The sequence below is a fragment of the Heloderma suspectum genome, chromosome 9 (genome assembly GCF_057233095.1).
Source record: "Heloderma suspectum isolate Gila_16-S chromosome 9, 16-S_ref, whole genome shotgun sequence".
In the NCBI taxonomy this organism is placed as follows: domain Eukaryota; kingdom Metazoa; phylum Chordata; class Lepidosauria; order Squamata; family Helodermatidae; genus Heloderma; species Heloderma suspectum.
The window spans coordinates 29631258-29652485 of NC_139466.1; the positions used below are offsets into that span (position 1 = coordinate 29631258).

At 40.6% G+C, this 21228-nt stretch overlaps 1 protein-coding gene across 3 annotated transcripts in view; it reads left to right on the forward strand.

Moving 5' to 3' along the window:
• Positions 1–21228, forward strand: part of RPS6KA6 (ribosomal protein S6 kinase A6) — a 68039-nt gene that overhangs the window by 25012 nt on the left and 21799 nt on the right. For 2 of the 3 annotated variants that reach the window (XM_084814032.1, XM_084814033.1), the window contains exons 3-8: positions 4366–4482; positions 11281–11362; positions 12894–12974; positions 14748–14827; positions 16998–17104; positions 17381–17418. In XM_084814032.1, coding sequence (XP_084670158.1) covers positions 4366–4482; positions 11281–11362; positions 12894–12974; positions 14748–14827; positions 16998–17104; positions 17381–17418 — 505 coding nt within the window. Of the gene's footprint in view, positions 1–4365; positions 4483–11280; positions 11363–12893; positions 12975–14747; positions 14828–16997; positions 17105–17380; positions 17419–21228 lie in introns of those variants that run through there. The other variant, XM_084814034.1, reaches the window with a different exon arrangement.

Here is a 21228-nt window from a genome sequence, read left to right on the forward strand (position 1 = left end):
AAGGCAATTTATCACTTAATGAATCGGAAATGTTTCATGCATACTGCAGCGATAACTTGCTTTGTGGATTAATATCTCCTTTTGAAAGGTAAGGAGTAAATGAAAGTAAAACACATTTTTAATGTGATTGATCTGGACAGGTTTAGCCCCCATATGTTCACTTGGCTTTACCTACCTGCTGAGACAACAGCCTCCTATATTTCTAGTAGGAGAGAGTTCCAGCCAGCAAAGTTCACTCCAAGCTATCCATGGTCCTGATTGCTGCTGCTCTATACTAGACGGTTTCTGCCTTTGTGTAGCTTGCTGTGCCTGCTGCAGTTACCTTGACCAGACTCTAGGCACCTGACTCAATCTCACTTGCCTTGACCTGACTGTTTGATATAAATTGGATCTCATTGTCCAGATCCGACCCTATCAGATGACCTTGGCTTCCACTGTGATCTTCAGGTACCACAGGCACGAGGCTGGGGAAGGCTGTACTGTAGCTTAATTTAAATGTCTGCAACCTCTTCTCACATTACATTTTAAGATTATGACTAAATGCAGAATCCATGGCTTCAATACTAGCTGGCATTTTTCCTCTACCCTTCCCCACCCCACGCTTTTACCTTGTTTACCATCTTCCAGAGGTGGGGAAACCTTTTGAGCCCAAGGACCAAATTCCAGTCTTGGAATTGTTTTAGGGACTGGATTCCAGGCTTCCAGCAGAAACAGAGACAAAGGGGAAGTGGGCAGGGCCAACCAGTGTGAGTCTTCCCTATCTGCCTATGCATGTCTACTCATAAGTAAGTCCCACTGAATTCAGTGGACCTTATTTCCATGAAAGTGTGCAAAGGATTCCAGTCTTCAACTTCTGTGTAGGACCAAACCAAAATCTAAGACAGCAACCCAAACTTTTGGAGCTCTGCAGTCCTGCCATTCAAAAATAATCCAAAACAGAGATCATCCAAAATAAATACAACTCCCCACAGATTGCACTTTCAGTTCTCTGCAGCCTCCCCCACCCCAGCAACAAGAAAAGAAATGATCCACCATTCAGGACTTCAACAGGGAAAAGTTTTAACTATGACGGAGCAGGAGCAGATGCACACTGGTAGCATACAATCAGCCAATCAGCCACAAACAGCTCTGAAGGGCAGTAGAGAAGAATAATTCACTGCACCAGAAGCGATGCAAGGAGGGGCAGAGGGAAGCTATCACTAAGGGGATACAGGGATGTGGCCAAGCAGGTGGCGTGGACTGCTGGGAGGTCTGGCAAACTGCAGTCAGATGTTCCCCACTTCTGATCTAGCCAGATAAAGAGTTCTGGAGAATTTGAAAGCTTGCACACTGTTTGTGACCTTTGAGTTGGCCTAATAAAAGTATTTCCCTAAAATGGATTTTGGAATTTTTATTTTTTGCCCATTGTCTGATGACTGATACACTATCTTGATAGCACTTTTTAAAAAATCTCTAATATTCATGTTAAAAAGAAGGTATAGATATCTTTCTGTATGTGTGTGTTGTTTTCCCTGCGTGTTGTCTCTCACATTGTGAACCTCCCTTACCCTGTAGTCTTTAACCTGCATTAATTCACATGAATATTGTAATTAAATTTTAAAAACTTTTTAGAAGAACATTTTTGCTCACATATTTTCAAAAAGAAATTATTATCTCTCTTAGGAGCAATCCTGAGCTCCCGAGATGACCAGCTAAGAAACCATTGGATGATGTGGACCTCCCTCTCCATTGGTGGAGAGGTAGGTCTGCTATTAGGAAAGTCACTTATAACTTATTTTTTTAGATTATGAAGCAAACAGGAGCACTTTAAAAAAAAAACCTCTATACTTCAAAGAAATATCAAATATGAATTTTTAGTTCTGTTGTACTTTGAAAGCTAAAAAAATGGGAACATTGAAGCAATCTTTGTAAGCATATCTAACACTTATTTTGGTTTGTTGCATTCCTATATGGCAGCCTTCCAAAACCTGGTGCCCTCCAGATGTTCTGCTCTTCAACTCCCATCAGCCCTAGCCAGCATGGGCAATGGTCAGAGATGCTTTGAACTGTAGTCCAAAACATCTGGAGGGCACCAAGTTGGGGAAGGCTGCTGTATGGCTTTCCCTCAATTATACACAGTTGTGTATTTAATGTACTAACGCCCAAGGCAAAAGGAAGGTTTGCTATATGGTTTCTCTAATTACAAACATACAATTCTTGTACTCTGATCCTAAATATTTGTGCTGGTCAGTCAATTCACCGTACTAGGATAACATATCTTCAGTGTCTACATAATGCCATGATTTGTAATCTAGTGTTGATACAATGACTGGTATGTCTTATCCTCAGCATTTATTTGCTTGTGCAGCTGTTTGTAGGCATGGATCATATAAAGTTCTGAAAGTCTGATAATTTTCTGTAATGTTATCTAAATAGCTATGCCTGTAAGATAGTATCCCATGAGTAAACAATATTTGTGTTTGTGTGCATACACACACACACACAAACACACACATGCACTCTCTCTCAGTCTTTCTCCCCCTTAGAGTGGATGTTAGTCATGTGGATATCCAGAGATCACCTACCCTTTCAGAACAAGGAGGGATTGGAATTATTCTGGTTTCCCCCAGATCTGACTGGCTGAGAATTCTGCCTACACAGTTTCCACATAGTGCTGCAGAACCCTAGCAGCATAAGGCACTGAACAGGTTCTAGCTTTTGGCCCACCAGGGAGGGTTAACTGTGTTGCCATGTTGGCAAAAGGGAAATAAGTGCACTTTGCTTCCTTTCAGCCAATACAAGGAACTGCTGGGTGGGATTACTCTAAGGGGGTATGACCTGAGAGGTCTTAGGCAATGGTCTGTCCTGTCCACGGTTCTCACTGTCCCTGGTTTCTTTCAGCAGCAAAGAGGATGGGTCTGCCACTGAAGCTTAGTAGTAAAGCAGTGCTTTTCATACATAAGGTCCCAGTTTTAACCCCTAGCTTTTCTAGGTAGAGCCAAAAAAGGCTTTTGTCTGAAATCTGAGAACCACTGCCAGTCAATGTAGACAATACTGAGTAGATGGACCAATGTTCTGACTCACTGGCTGCATTAGAATATCACACTAAAACAGGTGCACATGCTTTTTAGTCTTGAGGGCCGCATGTGATGCTGGCTCAGAGGTCAGGGGCCACATGTGTGCACTCACACACACATGCATGTGTACACACACATCCCAGCCATTCTGATACAGTTTGCTCTTTCATTGCTGCTAGTGGGGAAAGAGTGACCTCTATCAAGATTGCTGGGTAAGGGAGTAGAGAGAAATCTAGCAATTGGTGGTGACAAACGTGGCAGCCGCTACAGTGGTACAATCAGAGGGAAATTGGTGAGGGGAATTTTGTGGCGTCAGTAGCTGAGGGAAGGGTCCGAACACTTTAGGAAGGTGCAGTTAAGGCCTTGGGGGCATGGCTGTGCACCCCTGCATTAAAATGTGTTTGCTATTATTTAAAGCATTGCATTTTATCCTGCTCTTCTCCTGAAAAAGGCTCTCAGAGTAGCTTATAAAGATCAATAATAAGACAGTCCTACCCTCAGGCTTAAAATCAAAAAGATGCAATACAAGAGGTCACATTGCTTTAGTACAATGTGAATGAGCGGAAGGTGAGCCTTGGGCTCATGTTCTCCCCCCTTCTCCAGCATGCCAGGTGGAGGGGGGAGTTTAGAAGCTTCTGCTGTGTTGTTTGGACTGACAAACTGTTGTTAATATTAAGAATCGTTAGCTTAAAATGAGCTGTGGGTTGAAGTGGCTTTTTAGACTAACCATACTTAATGTTAGCCATAGTTTGTCGACCTGGACAGCACAACAATTGGTGTTTAAACAAAGATGGTAGCAAAAGTTTCCAGACACCTCCTCCCAGCTGCATGGGAGAGGAGAGGGAAGGAAGAAGTGTGCAAGCCAAGACTCGTTGAAGTTTGTTCATGTCATACTAACTAAACTATGATTTGGTGACATTCAAACATAGCCAGTATAAGGCAGGTGTTTATGTTTACCAGTATAAACCCTGTGATTCTAATTGTGTATTTAGAAGAAAAGATGACTACACAACTTAGCTTTATGATTTTAAGAGGAGTATGTGCCCATATAATTATGAAAAGGATTCCCCCTTGCTCTATTTCCCTTTGCCTTACAAGTAGTGGTGACACTTTTGGTTGTACTTCTGCCTGAATGTTTACACTCTAAAACACCTATGTATATTTTTCCATTTAATTAGAAAACATCTAGTCATACCTTTCTTATAAATAATAATAAATTATAACATATTGCCCTTTACAAATGTATACAAATGGGGGCACTGAAGATTATTATTTCAGTGGTGGTTACTATTGATTTTTGCTTGGGTAGGATGAAGGAAATGTAAAAGAGATACCTATTACCCATCATGTGAAAGAAGGATGTGAAAAAGCAGATCCTGCACAATTTGAATTACTTAAAGTCCTTGGTCAGGGATCTTTTGGAAAGGTAAGATGAAAGTTGTTTTTTATTCTAAATGTTGTGTTGCATGTCCTAATAGTTCCACTCATTCAGCTGATCATACACTTGATTTGTATTTCTGTACTAGATGGGAGAATGGAGTTCTGTGTGACGGGGAACTTACACTTCAATATATACTCCCTCCTTCCCTTACAAGACACTTTACTCTTTTACGTTTCAGCCATTTCAGTGAAAATTGGTGGAAGGAGGAAGATGGAAAACCATATTAGATTTGTTCAGAGAAAACGAATAGACATCATAATTGAAAAGCTATGAAAGTGCTCTTTAAGCATATGTGCGTTCACTGGTTGCACCATTATTGAAACATTAAATTATATCTCCAGAACACAACTTTAAAAAATTGTTATTGCATTTTTGTTTCTGCTTTAGCAGTTTCATATATATTAAAATTTACAAATGTTGCCCATACATTGCATAATACTGAGGGTTAAAATGTGCACAGTGGTAGACGTATGTCCATATGATAGGAGAAGCATTTTATATCTGGTTCTAAATTGGTAGGTGCAATAAACATAATGTTGGTTGTGTAATATTAATTCTAATATTGGTAGGCCTTGTGCCAAAGTTAATCTACTTGATCACCTAAGAACGCAACCTATAGGAAGCCTCCAGTGGATTGCACACAGGTGGAAGGAAGCTCTTAGGTGGAAGCTCTTAAGCAGAAGGAAGCCTCTGATTTCTGAGACTTCCAAGTATCTAATGTCCTACTGGGCTGCTAATGGCAGAGTGACTGGAGCAATGGAAGTGATTTTCACCTCTCCATTCTCCTTTTACCAAATTTTCTTCTAGATTAGCCTTTGAGCCCATCTAGAGATGGCATGCTGCCAGGGCTGGAAAGGCCATAAGATTCTTGTATCCTGGCCTCTCCCCTCCCTGCCAACAGGAACACCTCCTTTTCTCTCCCGCTGAGGCTGCATTTGCGACCTTGGGAAGCAGCAGGTGTGGTTCTTTCTGCAGTGACTGCAGAGGTGTGGAGGTGGTGGATTGGAACTTAAGAGGCCCCCATCCAAGATTGTAGCAGTGTCTATGGCCTTGGGAGGGGGACTCCAAACAATCCTATGTTCCCTGGGATGCTCTCGCAGGGACCATAGGATTGCGGTCTAACTGCAGTTAGAAGATGAGGAGCATCCCACAGGCATATATGTTTCTCCTCCCTTTCTCCTCATGTTCCCTCATATCCTCCTTCTCTTGTTCTCACATGTCCTCCTTCCCCATGGGGCAGTGTTGTATATCTGCAATGACACTTTATTAACCACTGTTCAATCCCATCAACAGTTTGCAAGTATGATTAGAAGTGGGTTTGCAAACTAAACATACAGTCAGGGCCAGAAATATTGGAACAAGGATAACTGTTTTGGCAGTTGGCTTCTGTACACCACCACATTGAAGTTGAAAGGAAACACACCCAGATGGGAGCAAAGTCAGGACTGTCAGCTGTAATTCAAGGGGTTTGACAAAAGTGGGGCACTAACCATTCAGGAAGTACAGCCAGTGGCATACCCCCCCCCATCGTTGGGGGCTCATAAATAATGGAACGAATGGCTGACAAGTACCTGCATGGCCAGGTGTGGCCTGTTTCCTGGGTACCCCATGACCAGTCAAGCAGATAAAAGGCCTGGAGGCGGTTCTGAGTGTTACATTTGCATTTGGTAGCTGTTCACTGGAACCCCCAACATGAGGTCCAAAGAGGTGTCCATGCGAGTGAAGGAGGCCATCATTAGGCTGAGGAAACAAAATTAACCCATCAGAGAGATAGCAAAAACATTGGGAGTGGCCAATACAACAGTTTGGAACATCCTGAAAAAGAAGGAATTAACTGGCAAGCTCAAAAACAGCAAAAGGCCTGGCAGACCACGGAAGACAACTAAAGTTGTTGACCGTAGAATTCTGCTCATGGTGAAGAGGAACCCTTACACAACATCTAGCCAGGTCAAGAATGCTCTTGCAGAGGTAGGCATATCATTGTCAACATCTACAGTCAAGAGACGGCTTTATGAATGTAAATACAGAGGCTTCACAACAAGGTGCAGACCACTGGTAACGCTCAAGAACCAAAAGGCCAGATTAGCCTTTGCCAGCAAACACCTAAAAAAGACTGCCCAGTTCTGGAATAAGATTCGTTGGACTGATGAAAGCAAGATTAACTTGTACCAGAATGATGGGAAGAGAAAAATATGGAGAAGGAAAGGAACAGCTCATGATCCAAAGCATACCACATCATCTGTCAAACATGGTGGAGGCAATGTTATGGCATGGGCATGTATGGCTGCCAGTGGAACTGGGTCACTGGTGTTTACTGATGACCTGGCTGCTGATAAAAGCAGCAGGATGAATTCTGAAATGTATAGAGCTATACTGCTCAGATTCAGCCGAACGCTGCCAAACTGATAGGAGCTCGCTTCATATTGCAGATGGAGAATGACCCAAAACATAAAGCAAAAGCTACCCAAGAGTTTCTCAAGGCAAAGAAGTGGGATGTTCTTCAATGGCCAAGTCAGTCACCTGATCTCAACCCAATAGGGCATGCTTTTCACTTAATGAAGACAAGACTGAAGGCAGAAAGACCCACAAACAAGCAGCAGCTGAAGGCAGCTGCAGTGAAGGCCTGGCAAAGCATCTCGAGGGAGGAAACTCAGCATTTGGTCATGTCCATGGGTTCCAGACTTCAGGCAGTCACTGACTGCAAAGGATTTTCATATGGATCACTGCCTTGTTGTGGTGAAGGGGCTTGCGTAACTCAGTGAAGCCATAAGCTATGCCGTGCAGGGCCACCCAAGACGGACAGGTCATGGTGAAGAGTTCTGACAAAATGTGGTCCACTGGAGAAGGAAATGGCAACCCACTCCAGTATTCTTGCCAAGAAAACCCCATGGAACGTATCACAAGGCTAAAAGAGATGACGCCGGAAGATGAGCCCCTCAGGTCGGAAGGTGTCCAATATACTACTGGGGAAGAGCAGAGGGAATTTCCAAGTAGCGCCAGAAAGAGTGAAGCGGCTGGGCCAAAGCCGAAAGGACACTCAGCTGTGGATGTGTCTGGTGGTGAAAAGAAAGTCCGATGCTGTAAAGAACAATATTGTTTAGGAACCTGAAATGTCAGATCAATGAAGGTAAGCTGGAGGTGATCAAACATGAGATAGCAAGATTGAACATCGACATCTTGGGAATCAGCTAACTACAATGGACAAGCATGGGCGAATTTAATTCAGGTGACCATTATATCTACTACTGTGGGCAAGAATCCCTTAGAAGAAATGGAGTAGCACTCATAGTCAACAAAAGGGTGGGAAAAGCAGTACTGGGGTACAATCTCAAAAATGATAGAATGGTCTCAGTATGAATCCAAGGCAAACCACTCAACATCACAGTAATTCAAGTCTATGCCCCAACCACTGATGCCGAAGAAGCTGAGGTTGATCGGTTCTATGAAGACCTACAACACCTTCTAGAACTAACACCAACAAAAGATGTCCTTTTCATCATAGGGATTAGAATGCTAAAGTAGGAAGTTAAGAAATCACTGGGATAACAGGCAGGCATGGCCTTGGTGTACAAAATGAAGCAGGACAAAGGCTAATAGAGTTTTGCCAAGAGAACACGCTGATCATAGCAAACACTCTTTTCCAAGACAAGAGGTGACTCTACACATGGACATCACCAGATGGTCAATATCGAAATCAGATTGATTATGTCCTTTGCAGCCAAAGATGGAGAAGCTCTATACAGTCAGTAAAAACAAGACCTGGAGCTGACTGTGGCTCAGAGCATGAGCTTCTTATTGCAAAATTTCGGCTTAAATTGAAGAACGTGGGGAAAACCACTAAACCATTCAGGTATGACCTAAATCATATCTCTTATGAATATACAGTGGAGGTGAGGAATAGATTTCAGGGATTAGACCTGATAGACGGAGTGCCTGAGGAACTCATGGACGGAGGTCCGTCACATTGTTCAGGAGGCAGCAACTCAATCCATCCCAAAGAAAAAGAAATGCAAGAAAGCAAAGTGGCTGTCTGAGGAGGCTTTACAAGTAGCTGAGGAAAGAAGGGAAGTGAAAAGCAAGGGAGAAAGGAGAACATATACCCAACGGAATGCAGATTTCCAGAGAATAGCAAGGAGAGACGAGAAGGCCTTCTTAAATGAACAATGCAAAGAAATGGAGGAAAACAATAGAATAGGAAAGACTAGAGATCTCTTCAAGAAAATCAGAGATCTCAAGGGAACGTTTTATGCAAAGACCAGCATGATAAAGGACAAAGAAGGCAGGGACCTAACAGAAGCAGATGAGATTAAGAAGAGGTGGCAAGAATACACAGAAGAACTATACAGGAAAGATCTTAATGTCCCTGATAGCCATGATAGTGCAGTCACTGAACTTGAGCCGGACATCCTCGAGAGTGAAGTCAAGTGGGCCTTAGGAAGCATTACTAACAACAAAGCTAGCAGAGATGACAGTCTTCCAGCTGAGCTATTTAAGATCCTAAAAGATGATGCTGTTAAAGTGCTTCACTCAATATGTCAACAAATTTGGAACAGTCAACAATGGCCACAAGACTGGAAAAGGTCAGTTTACATTCCAATTCCAAAGAAGGGCAATGCCAAAGAGTGTTCAAACTACCATACAATTGCGCTCATTTCACATGACAGCAAGGTTATGCTCAAAATCCTACAAGCTAGGCTTCAGCAGTCTGTGAACCGAGAACTACCGGAAGTACAAGCTGGGTTCCGAAGAGGCAGAGGAACTAGAGATCAAATCGCCAACATTCACTGGATCATGGAGAAAGCAAGAGAATTCCAGAAAAACATCTATTTCTGCTTCATTGACTACGCTCAAGCCTTTGATTGTGCGCATCACAACAAACGCTGGCAAATTCTTAAAGAGATGGGAGTACCAGACCACCTTACCTGTCTGCTGAGAAACCTGTACAAGGGTCAAGAAGCAACAGTAAGAACTGGACATGGAACAACCGATTGGTTCAAAATTGGGAAAGGAGTACGACAAGGCTGTATATTGTCGCCCTGCTTATTTAATTTATATGTAGAGTACATCATGAGAAACTCTGGGTTGGATGAATCACAGGTCGGAATTAAGATTGCCGGGAGAATTATCAACAACCTCAGATACGCAGATGATACCACCCTAATGGCAGAAAGCAAAGAGGATCTAAAGAGCCTCTTTTTAAGGGTGAAATTGGAGAGTGCAAAAGCTGGTTTGAAACTCAACATTAAAAAAAACTAAAATCATGGCATCTAGCCCCATCACTTCCTGGCATATAGAAGGGAAGAAATGGAAGCAGTGACAGATTTTATTTTCTTGGGCTCCAAGATCACCGCAGACGGTGACTGTAGCCATGAAATTAAAAGACGCTTGCTCCTTGGGAGGAAAGCTATGGCAAACCTAGACAGCATAGTAAGAAGCAGAGACATCACCTTGCCAACAAAGGTTCGTCTAATCAAAGCTATGGTTTTCCCAGTAGCAACGTATGGCTGTGAGAGCTGGACTATAAGGAAGGCTGAGCGCCGAAGAATCGATGCTTTCGAACTGTGGTGCTGGAGAAGACTCTTACGAGTCCCCTGGACTGCAAGGAGGTCCAATCAGTCCATCCTAAAGGAAATCAACCCTGACTGCTCATTGGAAGGACAGATACTGAAGCTGAAGCTCAAATATTTTGGCCACCTAATGCGAAGAGAAACCTCCATGGAAAACATCCTGATGCTGGGAAAGATTGAAGGCAAAAGGAGAAGGGGACGGCAGAAGATGAGATGACTAGATAGCATCACCGATGCAATGAATATGGACTTGAGCACACTCCGGGAGAGAGTGCAGGACTGGAAGGCCTGGCATGCTATGGTCTATGGGGTCACGAAGAGTCGGACACGACTGAACGGCTGAACAACAACAGCAATTACAGGCGATCCTTAAGTTTGAAATGATGTTGGTTTGTTCCATTACTTATGAGCCACCAATGATGTGCGTGTGTGTATGCCACTGGCTGTACTTCCTGAATGGTTAGTGCCCCACTTTTGTCAAACCCCTTGAATTACAGCTGAAAGTCCTGACTTCGCTCCCATCTGGGTGTGTTTCCTTTCAACTTCAGTGTGGTGGTGTACAGAGGCCACCTGCCAAAACAGTTATCCTTGTTCCAATATTCCTGGCCCTGACTGTATGTATAGCCTTAATGATATACCATGGTTGGCTTAAAAAATGAAAGGGAGTGCAGCTTGGGAAGGAGCATGGGAGCCTGAAGTTTGTTCCTAATCACCTAAACATGGTTAGATTAGGTAGTGTTAATATCTGCACTAGTCTTGGAATAAAAGAATTAAGAGTGCATGTTTTTTTTAATCTTGGGGTCTCTTGTACTTGCAAATTCAGTATCAGTTACAATGGCAGTGAACCTGAAAAGTATTCAAGGAATAAGCAAATAAAACTTAAATGAAAATAATTTTATGTATTTCTCTGTCAGTTCCCTTTCTCCCCCAGGGAGATTGTGATAGTACAAGATAGCTCTTGTAACAGTTTTCATATTGATAAGAGACGTAAAAGAGGAAATGCAAGTCTACATATTTTAGGCTTTTGTAGGAATATATAGCCTATCAGTTCTTACTGTGGGTGTATATTTTATTTCTATAGAATACTTCTATAGGAAGTACTATGCTAGGCTTACATAGCACAGTTTGTACCACCTGGCTAATTAGAGGTCTTGGGATTCTTGTTGTCCTTCAGTCTTATTGCTTGTGAAATATAGCATCTCTCTTGTTTGGTTAGGTTTTCCTTGTGAGGAAAATTATTGGTCCTGATGCTGGACAGCTGTACGCGATGAAAGTTCTGAAGAAAGCGTCTTTGAAAGGTGTGCTTGCTTTTTTTTAACACAGTAAAGGAATTACTTTCATTGGCTGGGTATACTTATTTAGCTGCTAAATATAAGGATTTTATGGTTCAATAGCCATCCCTTCAAGTTCCATTGAAGGTAGTGAATCTGAAATCCTAAGTAAATAGGTTTAGGATTAAGTGTTTGGCTACAGTCCTTCAAGGACATTCATCAGAAGAGTATCATGAGTGTGGCTAATTGATTTCATCAAAGTACTAATTTTATTGATGGTGGACTTCTGTTTTACCCAGCTGCTTCCTTCAGTGAAGCTGTCATTTTTAATCACTGTTTTGTATTCTAGAATGACAGGTGCTGAGGCTCAGGCCTGCCTGCCAGAAGCTCCTTGTGATGTAAAAGCCCCTTTGCTTAATCACAAATGTGTAGGCACTAGTTACATATACTATGTTAAGTGAAAAAGACTGCACATGTTCAGTGGCATTTATTCCAGAATTTATCCCAAACATTGAAAATGTGGTCTAAGACTGCACGTTAAACCATGCCTTTTAAATGATACAATTTTAAGGGTTTGTCTTAAAACAGATTGAATGAAATGTGGGCAATAGCACTCCCATTTCATTTATGACCTAGTGAATATGGCTTCTCCAAATATAGTTTATTGTACCTAAACAACAAAAGAGTCTTCTGGCACCTAAAAGACTAACAATTTTATTTATTCTGGACTAAGTTTTTGTGGACACTGTCCAATTCATCAGATGCCTGACGTGCCAACCTCAAATTGGCCATTCCATATGCAGTACAGACAATGGGCCTGTTCCCATGTCATGCTAACCCATGGTGGGTGATAAACTACACAGAGTAGGTTGTTTTGCAGCAACCTACTGTGCTCCTGGCAGGCTACCAGGCAAACAAGCTACACAGTGTTGTTTATCCCCACCCACCCCTGCCCTTCCTCCTGAAGTCCTTCTGCCCAGCAGACCAAGTATCCCAGCTTCCTTTGTTGTGGAAACCATGTCCTACTGTCCCTCGTGCTGCCTTTCGAAACGTTGCCAGGTCCCCTCTCTCAGCCCGTGTGAAACAAAAAGGGGTGGGGGCCTCCAACTCCTTGACACTTTGCAGGATGGGGACGAAATTTAATATACAGGTTCCCCTTATGTGGAGCCACCACATGCAGTGCTGGATAAATATGTGGCTTTGCTTTCCATGGAAAAGTGAGGATTTAACCACAGGTGAAACAAACCATAGGAAAGCTCTTGCAGAGTGACCATTTGATATTTGCGTAGTCTTTTGTGGATGGTACCTAGTGTAGGTTTTAGTGATTATGTTCCAGTATATAATCAAGGGACACAAATATCCACAAATTTTAGGGTGGTGGGGGGTGGGGTGGGGGATACATTAATCTTGTTAAGAATATACATCAATGTTTTTCCTGAAATTCTTGGTGCATAAGGTTGTAACTAAACTGGGATTGTTAGAGATAAACAGCGTTGGAAGGAAAACGATTTAAGTCAAATGGTGTGTTTATATAGATCATTGTTTCTTCTGTTTGCAGTCCGAGATAGAGTTCGTACAAAGATGGAGAGAGATATTTTAGTAGAAGTAAATCATCCATTTATTGTCAAACTGCACTATGGTGAGTATTTTTATTCTGGTGCTGACGTGGGTTGGTGCTGGTGTATCAAAGAGAACACAGTGTCCCACTTCTAGAATTTGAATTGCATGTAACAAAGTTGGAGGAAAAACTAGACTTTGAATTAATATTATTTTCATATGATTATGATCCACAACCCAATTTAATTGGTTAATTTCAGTGGAATTGAAACACTGTTTTCATTTAAACATTGTTCCCCAAATTTATAATAGGCTCACAACTTGCATAAAAGGTTTACCTTTTAGATCTGTCAGTCCTCAAGAGGACCCACCCCATGTTTCTGCAAGAGTTGCTTATCAGGCTGTGCTTCCTCACTGGGAGTAGGCAAGCCCAGGGAAATGACATGTGTAGTCATGCTGTGGGGAGCCAACTTAGTCAACGGCTACTTTGGGCTCATAAAGAACACAAGAAGAGCCCTGCTGGATTAGACGAATGGCCTTTTTAGTCCAGCATCTTGTTTACCACAGTGGCCAATCTGATACCTATTGGAATCCTATAAGCAGGACATGAGGGAAATAACCCTCTCCTGCTGTTGTTCCCCAGCAGCTGATATTAAGAGGTGTGCTTTCTGTAATCCTGGAGATAGTATATAACCATCATGACTAGCCTTTGATAAACAAATTAATGGTGGATCAGACTAATCCCATTTTAAAGCTATCTAATTTGGTGGTCATCACCACATCTTGTGGTAACGAATTCTGTTGTTTAGCTATGCCCTGCATGAAGAAGTACTTCCTCCCTTGGGAGTCTTTACCTGATGCATTTCTCATGGCACACTAGCGTGCCCTGATACACTATTTGGGGGTCACTACTTGAGTTGTTTGGTGGATTGGGCTGTTTATCGAGCATAGCAGTTACTCTGACAGTCATGCTGATGGCAAAGGAGCTAAATGTCTGGGGGGACATTTATCCAAATCCAAGTGGACTTTGTGTGTGTGCCTGTGTGTGTGTATTTACTGGAACCTAAAGTCTTATCCTGCTATAAAGCTTTTAATTGTGTACAGATAGCAACATAAAGAAAATATAGACTTTTTGAAGTGCAGACACTGAAGATATGAGAAATTTGAAATTCAGTCTGTGTTAAGAAGGTTGCATTTGGCCACTCTGAAAATAAGCATAGTTTTATAAGCACCCATTTTTAAAGTTGCTGTTGTCTTTTCAATCTATACTTTGCTTAAGGACTCTTTGCACCATTGATAATGTGTGTTATGTTGGTAGCATCTCGGTACAGTCTGCTAAATGTGAGATTTTTGCCTCAACATGACCAGATTGGGGTGCCAATTGTAATCCCTCATGAAGGCTGTTTGTTGCACATATTTGCTTGTCTGTCTTAATAGTGTTCAGCAGAATTAAAATCAAGGGTATTGCATATCTGAATAAACACATGAAAAAGAACACAAGCGTATGATGAATTAAAGTTAAAACCATATGGCTTTCCCCTGCATTTCTTTAAAGGCTTAATAATCAGTTGCATTATAAAATTAGATTTTTAAATATTTGCAGTATAGACTAAAAATCTTGGGTGCCTTAGGTTGTAAATAGCAGTAGCTAAACCGATGGGTTTGAATTTAGTACCTTGAGCAACTATTCTTCATAAAATGTAATACTATTAATCCCTTTTGCTTGAATAGTTTTAACTTTGGAACACCACATGTGCTCTTGGATTAAAACATATTATTTAATATGTTATATACTCTGTGTATATATTTTACCCATTGTCATAAAATTGATGGACATTTGATTTTTTTAAATCAGCCTTTCAGACTGAAGGGAAGCTATATTTAATATTGGATTTTCTCAGGGGAGGAGATGTGTTCACAAGATTATCCAAAGAGGTACGTATTTACACACACGCACATATATGTATATTAAAAACAACATTTAGATGGCGAAAATAGTGTTGCAATATTGTGACAATATTGTTAAAATATTAAAATGTCATTGTGCGCTTCCTCCAAGGAACTTCCCTCCTGTCTTTATCCTCGCATCCATGTATGTCAGTCTTTCCCAAACCCTGCCCTTCCAATGTTTTGGACTACAATTCCCAGCATTCCTAACTATTGGCCATGTACTATAGACTGGGGCTGATGGGAGCTGAAGTCCAAAACATCTGGAGGACACCAGGTTGGAGAAGGCTGATGTAATGGATAGGTTAGGCTAAGAGATGATGACTGACTCAAGGTCACCACCCGGTCAGCATAGTAGTCGGAACAGGAACTTGTATTCAGATCTTCTGAGCCTCATTTGACACTATGCCCACTCAGCTGTGAAGTTCACCGGGGAACCTTTGATCAGTCTCTCTCTCTCTCTCTCTCTCTCTCTCTCTCTCAGCTTAACCTACTTCACAGGGCTGTTGTGAGGATAAAATGGAGGGGTGGGGAGTAAAGAATAATGTATGCCGCTTTGAGCTCCTTGGAGGAAAGGCAAGATATAAATGTAGTAAATGAATATGTGCTACACTATTCCGGCTCTATAAAGACTTGTGCTGTTGTCTCTCTTTAGAATTTATCAGAATCAAATGTAAGGCATATGAGTAGAATATACAGTTAGCTCCAGTGTATTAATGAGTAAATTATACACCTCTCCACATGCTGGGAAGCATGGCTTTCTTCCTCTTTCAGAAAGTGTTCACTGGTAGTTGGCTTTTATTTGTCTTTCTGTAACCTGCAGTCATTCTCCAATCTGGAATTGTTCTGGGTATTTTAATAAAGCTGTTCAGACAAAGGGGAGTTTGGGTTAATAAAGAGGAATGTCGCTAGAGAGAATAATCAGCTATGGAGTATCTTAAATTACAGAAGCCAAAGTATTAATGTATACCAACTTCCTTTTCTCTTGATTTTTAACAATCATTAGAAAATACATGTGGGGTAAGTTCCTGATTGACTTTGATCAAGGGTGGGCAAATGGTGGCCCTCCAGATATTTTAGCCTACAACTCCCATCAGCCCTAGCCAACATAGCCAATGTTGAGGGGAGTTGTCTGGAGGGCAACAAGATACCCACCCCTGGGTATTGATATTTGGTGATAACTTGAGTGCTGAGATAACAAATAAGCAAGTTGGATAAATGAATAGCTGGGCCTGTTTAATTAGCTGATCAGAGTCTCCACTAATGGGTGTGCTTCCCATAATGAATTTCAAGCTTAAGGATGTAATCCTATGCACACTTACCTAGGAATAAGATCAACTAAACACAGTAGGATTTATTACTGGGTCATTATGCAAGGATTGAACAGTAAACTGTACAATGTATAGATTGAGAAATGTGCCTTCCATTTGTATCTAGAATTTCTCATTCATAACATGAAAATGTGTTTACGTGAATTACTTTACATGCACTGTAATAGCACTTTCACTTTCCTCCTACTTGATTCCTAGTTGTGAAATTTGTGGTAAATGGCTGTCTTCTAAACTAAACATTTGCTGTCATCTTTATACTGACAGTTGCTTTTATTATTTCCAGATCAGCCTTTGCATTTTCAATCCCATATATATTTTAACTTTATATACAATCTCCCTCTGCCCCCATCCATACATTTGGGAAAGTAGTACTACTTGTGGATGTCTCCCCATCCTGCTTACCAGATGATCAGTGGGAGGAGGGTGGAGTAAGAAGTGTCTGGACTGCAATCAAACCTTCTTTTCATGTGGAAGAAGTGGATCTGCAACCAGAGCACATGATCTGTCAGGGAGTTCAACACCATTGTACTTCCCTTCTGTCCATCTGCTCATTTTTAGCCTTGACCCTCTCTAGTGCCTGTGTGTTCCCATGGTGTATATACAGCCTGAGCTTCTATTGTCCTGGATTATTTATTTATTTCATTTCATTTCATTTCTGTACCGCCCAATAGCCAAAGCTCTCTGGGCGGTTCACAAAAATTATGAGGAATGCACACAACAGCTAATTAATCTAAATCACAGATTTTTTAAAACTCTTAAGCAAATATGTAAACAGATATGAAGAAATTTAACAAGATCAGAATGTAAATCTATATAGTTCTTATTAGGTTATGTTTACAGAGGAAGATGTGAAATTCTACCTCGCAGAACTGGCCCTTGCTTTGGATCATCTGCACAGTTTGGGAATTGTATACAGGGACCTGAAGCCAGAAAAGTAAAGTAAAATGTATTTTCTCCACAATTATAGTACTCTTGTTTAAAGATTTATTTTTGCTTCTCATAATATAAATGTAGAATACATGAAAGCTTAGCTTTACGATTTCATTTTTCTAATATATACATATATTAAAAACTGAATATTTTATTGTACATTTGTTAACAGAAAATATACATAATATTGGCATAATTCTTGTTTGTTCAGTTGCCTTATTAAAATGTCTTATAAATATTCCTGTTATGTGTATTGGTGAATGTGAATTTTAATTTTCAGCATTTTGCTTGATGAAGCAGGACATATCAAGTTAACAGGTAGGTGGAACTTACTAGTATAGCTATTTTTTTTAATATTTCCATAAATAGAGTACACAGTTTTAATGGCAAATATTTTTCATTGGGTTGTGTTGTTCCTAGATATTTTAATATGCACTTTCATGTTTGGGGGTTTCAGTTATTCTTAGACTTTTAGATTAACAAATATTAGTCTAGCTAGGATATTGTGTTAACTGCCAGAAGTGGCTTTCAAGCACTCGTGTCTCCCTCCAGTGTCCCATCCAGCTGGTTAGCCTCCTATGATACACTGTAGTCATGAATGTTAAGCACTTCAGGCAGATTTTTCATTAAATCAGGGTACAATGAGCAAACCCTATAAGATATTAAAGGAAAACCATATCGGCTTGGATACTGACTTCCATTCTGTGCATAGAATGTAACTTTCCTACTGCCCCCACCCCCTTGCCTCCCAAACATCTGCTGTTAATAGTTGTGGGACCTTCTGGAACAGAATAGCATGGGATAGGGGCTGCAGCAAGATGGGGGAATCGCTAAAACCGGGAACCTCGCTTGCATAGATGGAAGTGCCTTCCAAGTACAATGCTGCTTTTGGATATGAACTATAGTTGGAAGGATTTCCAGGAGTGATGTGTAAGCGGTTCTAGCATCCTGTTCTTGGGTGGATCAGAATCCAAAAATATAAAACACAATTAATAAACCCTCAAGACTGTTGTAATCAACCTCTCTGCAGTGGATGTCAGCTGCTAGTTCCATGTCGCAATCCAAAATTATGATGGAAGCAGATGTTCATGGTACAGTGTAGTTATTTAAATCCAGGTAAACACAAAAATGGCTGGTTAGCTAAAATTAGTGTTTGCAGTAGAAATGTAGCCAGATGGCCCAGTTTGGCAGGCATCCCCCTAGTTGTCATGTGTTGGTTTGTTTGTTTTATTTTTTGAAAGTATGTATAGGCTGCCTTTCAGGGCCATGCCCTTGTAACATAGTGTACATAACAGAGAGGATAAAACATTTGTAAATCAAATTAACATAAATTACTAAGACACCACCTCATCGTAGGTCCAAATGAAGCCATAGGATTTCAATTTGGAAGAATAAGGCAGGGAGGGGAATCACATACTCTAACACACATTAAGAAAAGGTAGCCTAGATGAGATATGTTTTTAAGGACAGTTGAAAATGCTGCGGTGGATCTAAGTGTAATTCATTCAGAAAAGAGTTCATAGCTGTGGGGCTACTTCTGAGAAGGCTCTGTCTTTTGTGCTTGCTAACCTAATTGATCTTATCAGCAAGCACACAAACAGGACCTCCGAAGCTGATCTTAATGTATGGGACAGCACCATATGGATGAAGGTGGTCCATTAGATAACCTAGTCCCAAGCCACTGAAAGTGTTAATCAGCAGCACTTTTAATTGGGCCTGGAAAATGTGGCCATTGCAATTGGTGTTACATATTCCGAGTTTCTGCACACACCAACATCCGGGCTGCCATACTAAAATTTTCAAACCATCTTCAAAGGAAGACGTGTTGAAGTTGCTAATGAGATTGCCTTCTTAGATATTCTTGGATATTCATTCAACTTCAAAATTTATTAGTCACTTTTCTTTACATTAATCATTCATAGTATTTTTTTTAAAAAAGGATTCATAAAATAGTAGTAAACATAGCAAAAATACAAACAAACTGTAAAACAAGATGTACGGTTATCAGATGGAACTTTAAATCAAGTGCAAATATAACTATTCAAACATACGTTTTTAATTACAAAGCACAAGCTTAGGATATAGAATTTGAGTCCAGTGGAGAATAGGGATTCAGCCTTTTGCAATGATTTCATTGTATTAAAGTTTGAGAGCTTTTTGTTCTTTAGAAACACCTCCCTCTCCCCAAATTTTCTACCTAGATCAAGGGGTGATAAGCCATCCCTTTCTCTGAAGTAATGTAGTCAAGGAGATTAAGGCTGAAATGCTTGCTCTTTGCCTTTAATCAGAGGCAAGAAAATAAGGCTTTTATAGGATGATAATCCCTTTAGTGCATAGTAAAATACAAAAGTTTACTAAAATGGCATTTAGGGAGGAGTCCCTGACTACCATTCCAGGGTCACTGTGATTTTACATGATAAGTGTGTGCGTGTGCCTGTGTATGTACCAGATGATACCTCATTTACATTTTATCTGTTTCAGTACATTTTCAAAAGTTTGATTTTTTACACCTAATTTTAACATGCTAATTATTTAAAATAGACTACTGTATCCTTGTTTTCTCTATAGAAGAATCAAAGTACACAGTTGAGTCATGACTCAGTGCACTGAGCATGACTTGTGTGTCTCTCCCATTGGTTTTTGATGAGGCTTGTGTAGCACCCCAGCACAAGCACCATTGAAAGGAATGGAAGGTATGCAGTATGATGGGTTATGCAATTTAAGGTTACCTGGACTTTGAGTTTAAAAACTGTTCTCTCTACCTCTTTGCTGCTCTGTGCTACAGACCCCAAGGTATCATCCAAAACAGCAGCTTTTCACAGTGTTAATTGCACTAAACAAGAGGTTTTTGAAGCAGTGCCTTGGAACAGAGAGATAAAGCCAAGTAGGATTTTGTGTAAACTTTGGGTGTTCTTTTTGGACTCTGTTTCCTGTCTTGGTATTCCATGTTCCACATTTGGATGTGGTGATTGGTACAAACCCTGTGAGGCAGTTGTGTCAGTTGTGATGCACCTTGGTGTTCAAAACAGAATCTTGCACATTCAAGGCAATTCAATTTTAAATATTAGGCCACTTAAGATTTACAGGAATTTTCAGGTGGGGGAATCAACCAATGTATTGTTTTGCAAGCTGCAATTTTAATATGGCTAGAAAGGAAAAAAAAAAAGTTAATGCATTTGGAAATTGCCAGTGAAGAGCTTATATTAGTAAGCAATCTTCAAATTTTCCTCTTCAGCATTATAGTACAGGGCAAAACAATAGAGTGGGCACTTACGGGTGTATTTTTGGCAGCTTTTCACATAGCTATAGCAAAAAAGTGAGTGTTCTTATTCAGATTGCTCAGCTTTCAATATAGCATTGTTAGCAAGGTCAGTTAATCTGTGTGGAAGACAATGTCAAGGTGTGAAGTATATATGCTTTTCAAGTGCTAAAAGAGATCCTGCAGTACATTTTAAAAGATTGTACTTGAAATCATGTTGAATATATATTTACTTAATATTCTTTCTCTCATCCACCTAAGTTTGGATGAGACGTTTACTGAGACATTATGTGGCAATTTGTCATAAAGAACATCTTGATATAAATTATACAAAAATGAAAGTAACTCTGTTCAGGTTATGTCTGCATAGGCACAAATGGCTGTTGGACTGACAAGTAACTCATCTAAATTAGACACTTTATCTTGTTATATGGTTTGTACAAAGTGGTATCTGGAGCGATCATTTGGCTGTTCCTGCACTAAGGGCTTCAAGATTATCACAAACAGTTCTAAGTGTCATAAAGCTAAAGGGGATAATGTGATTTCTGCATTTCTGAGAGGTGTCCTTCAATTGACCTACAGGGCAGAGTTTTGGAAGACCCTGTGAAAATTAATCAAAATAAATTAGAGCTTTATCACAGTTGCTGCAGTACTGGGGCAGACATGGGGTAATTTCTGTACAATTTCTTACCTTTGTGGCTGTGTTCAAATTCTTTAATATGAAAGAGGTCAAGATTCCCAACAATATTTTTTGGAACAGCTGAAATCCCATAATCATAGCAACTGAGTATCTTAACTGCAAACATTAACTCAACATACCAAGTCCTTAGGGAGTGGACTCTTGATCAAACTTAGAAACATCTTAAAAA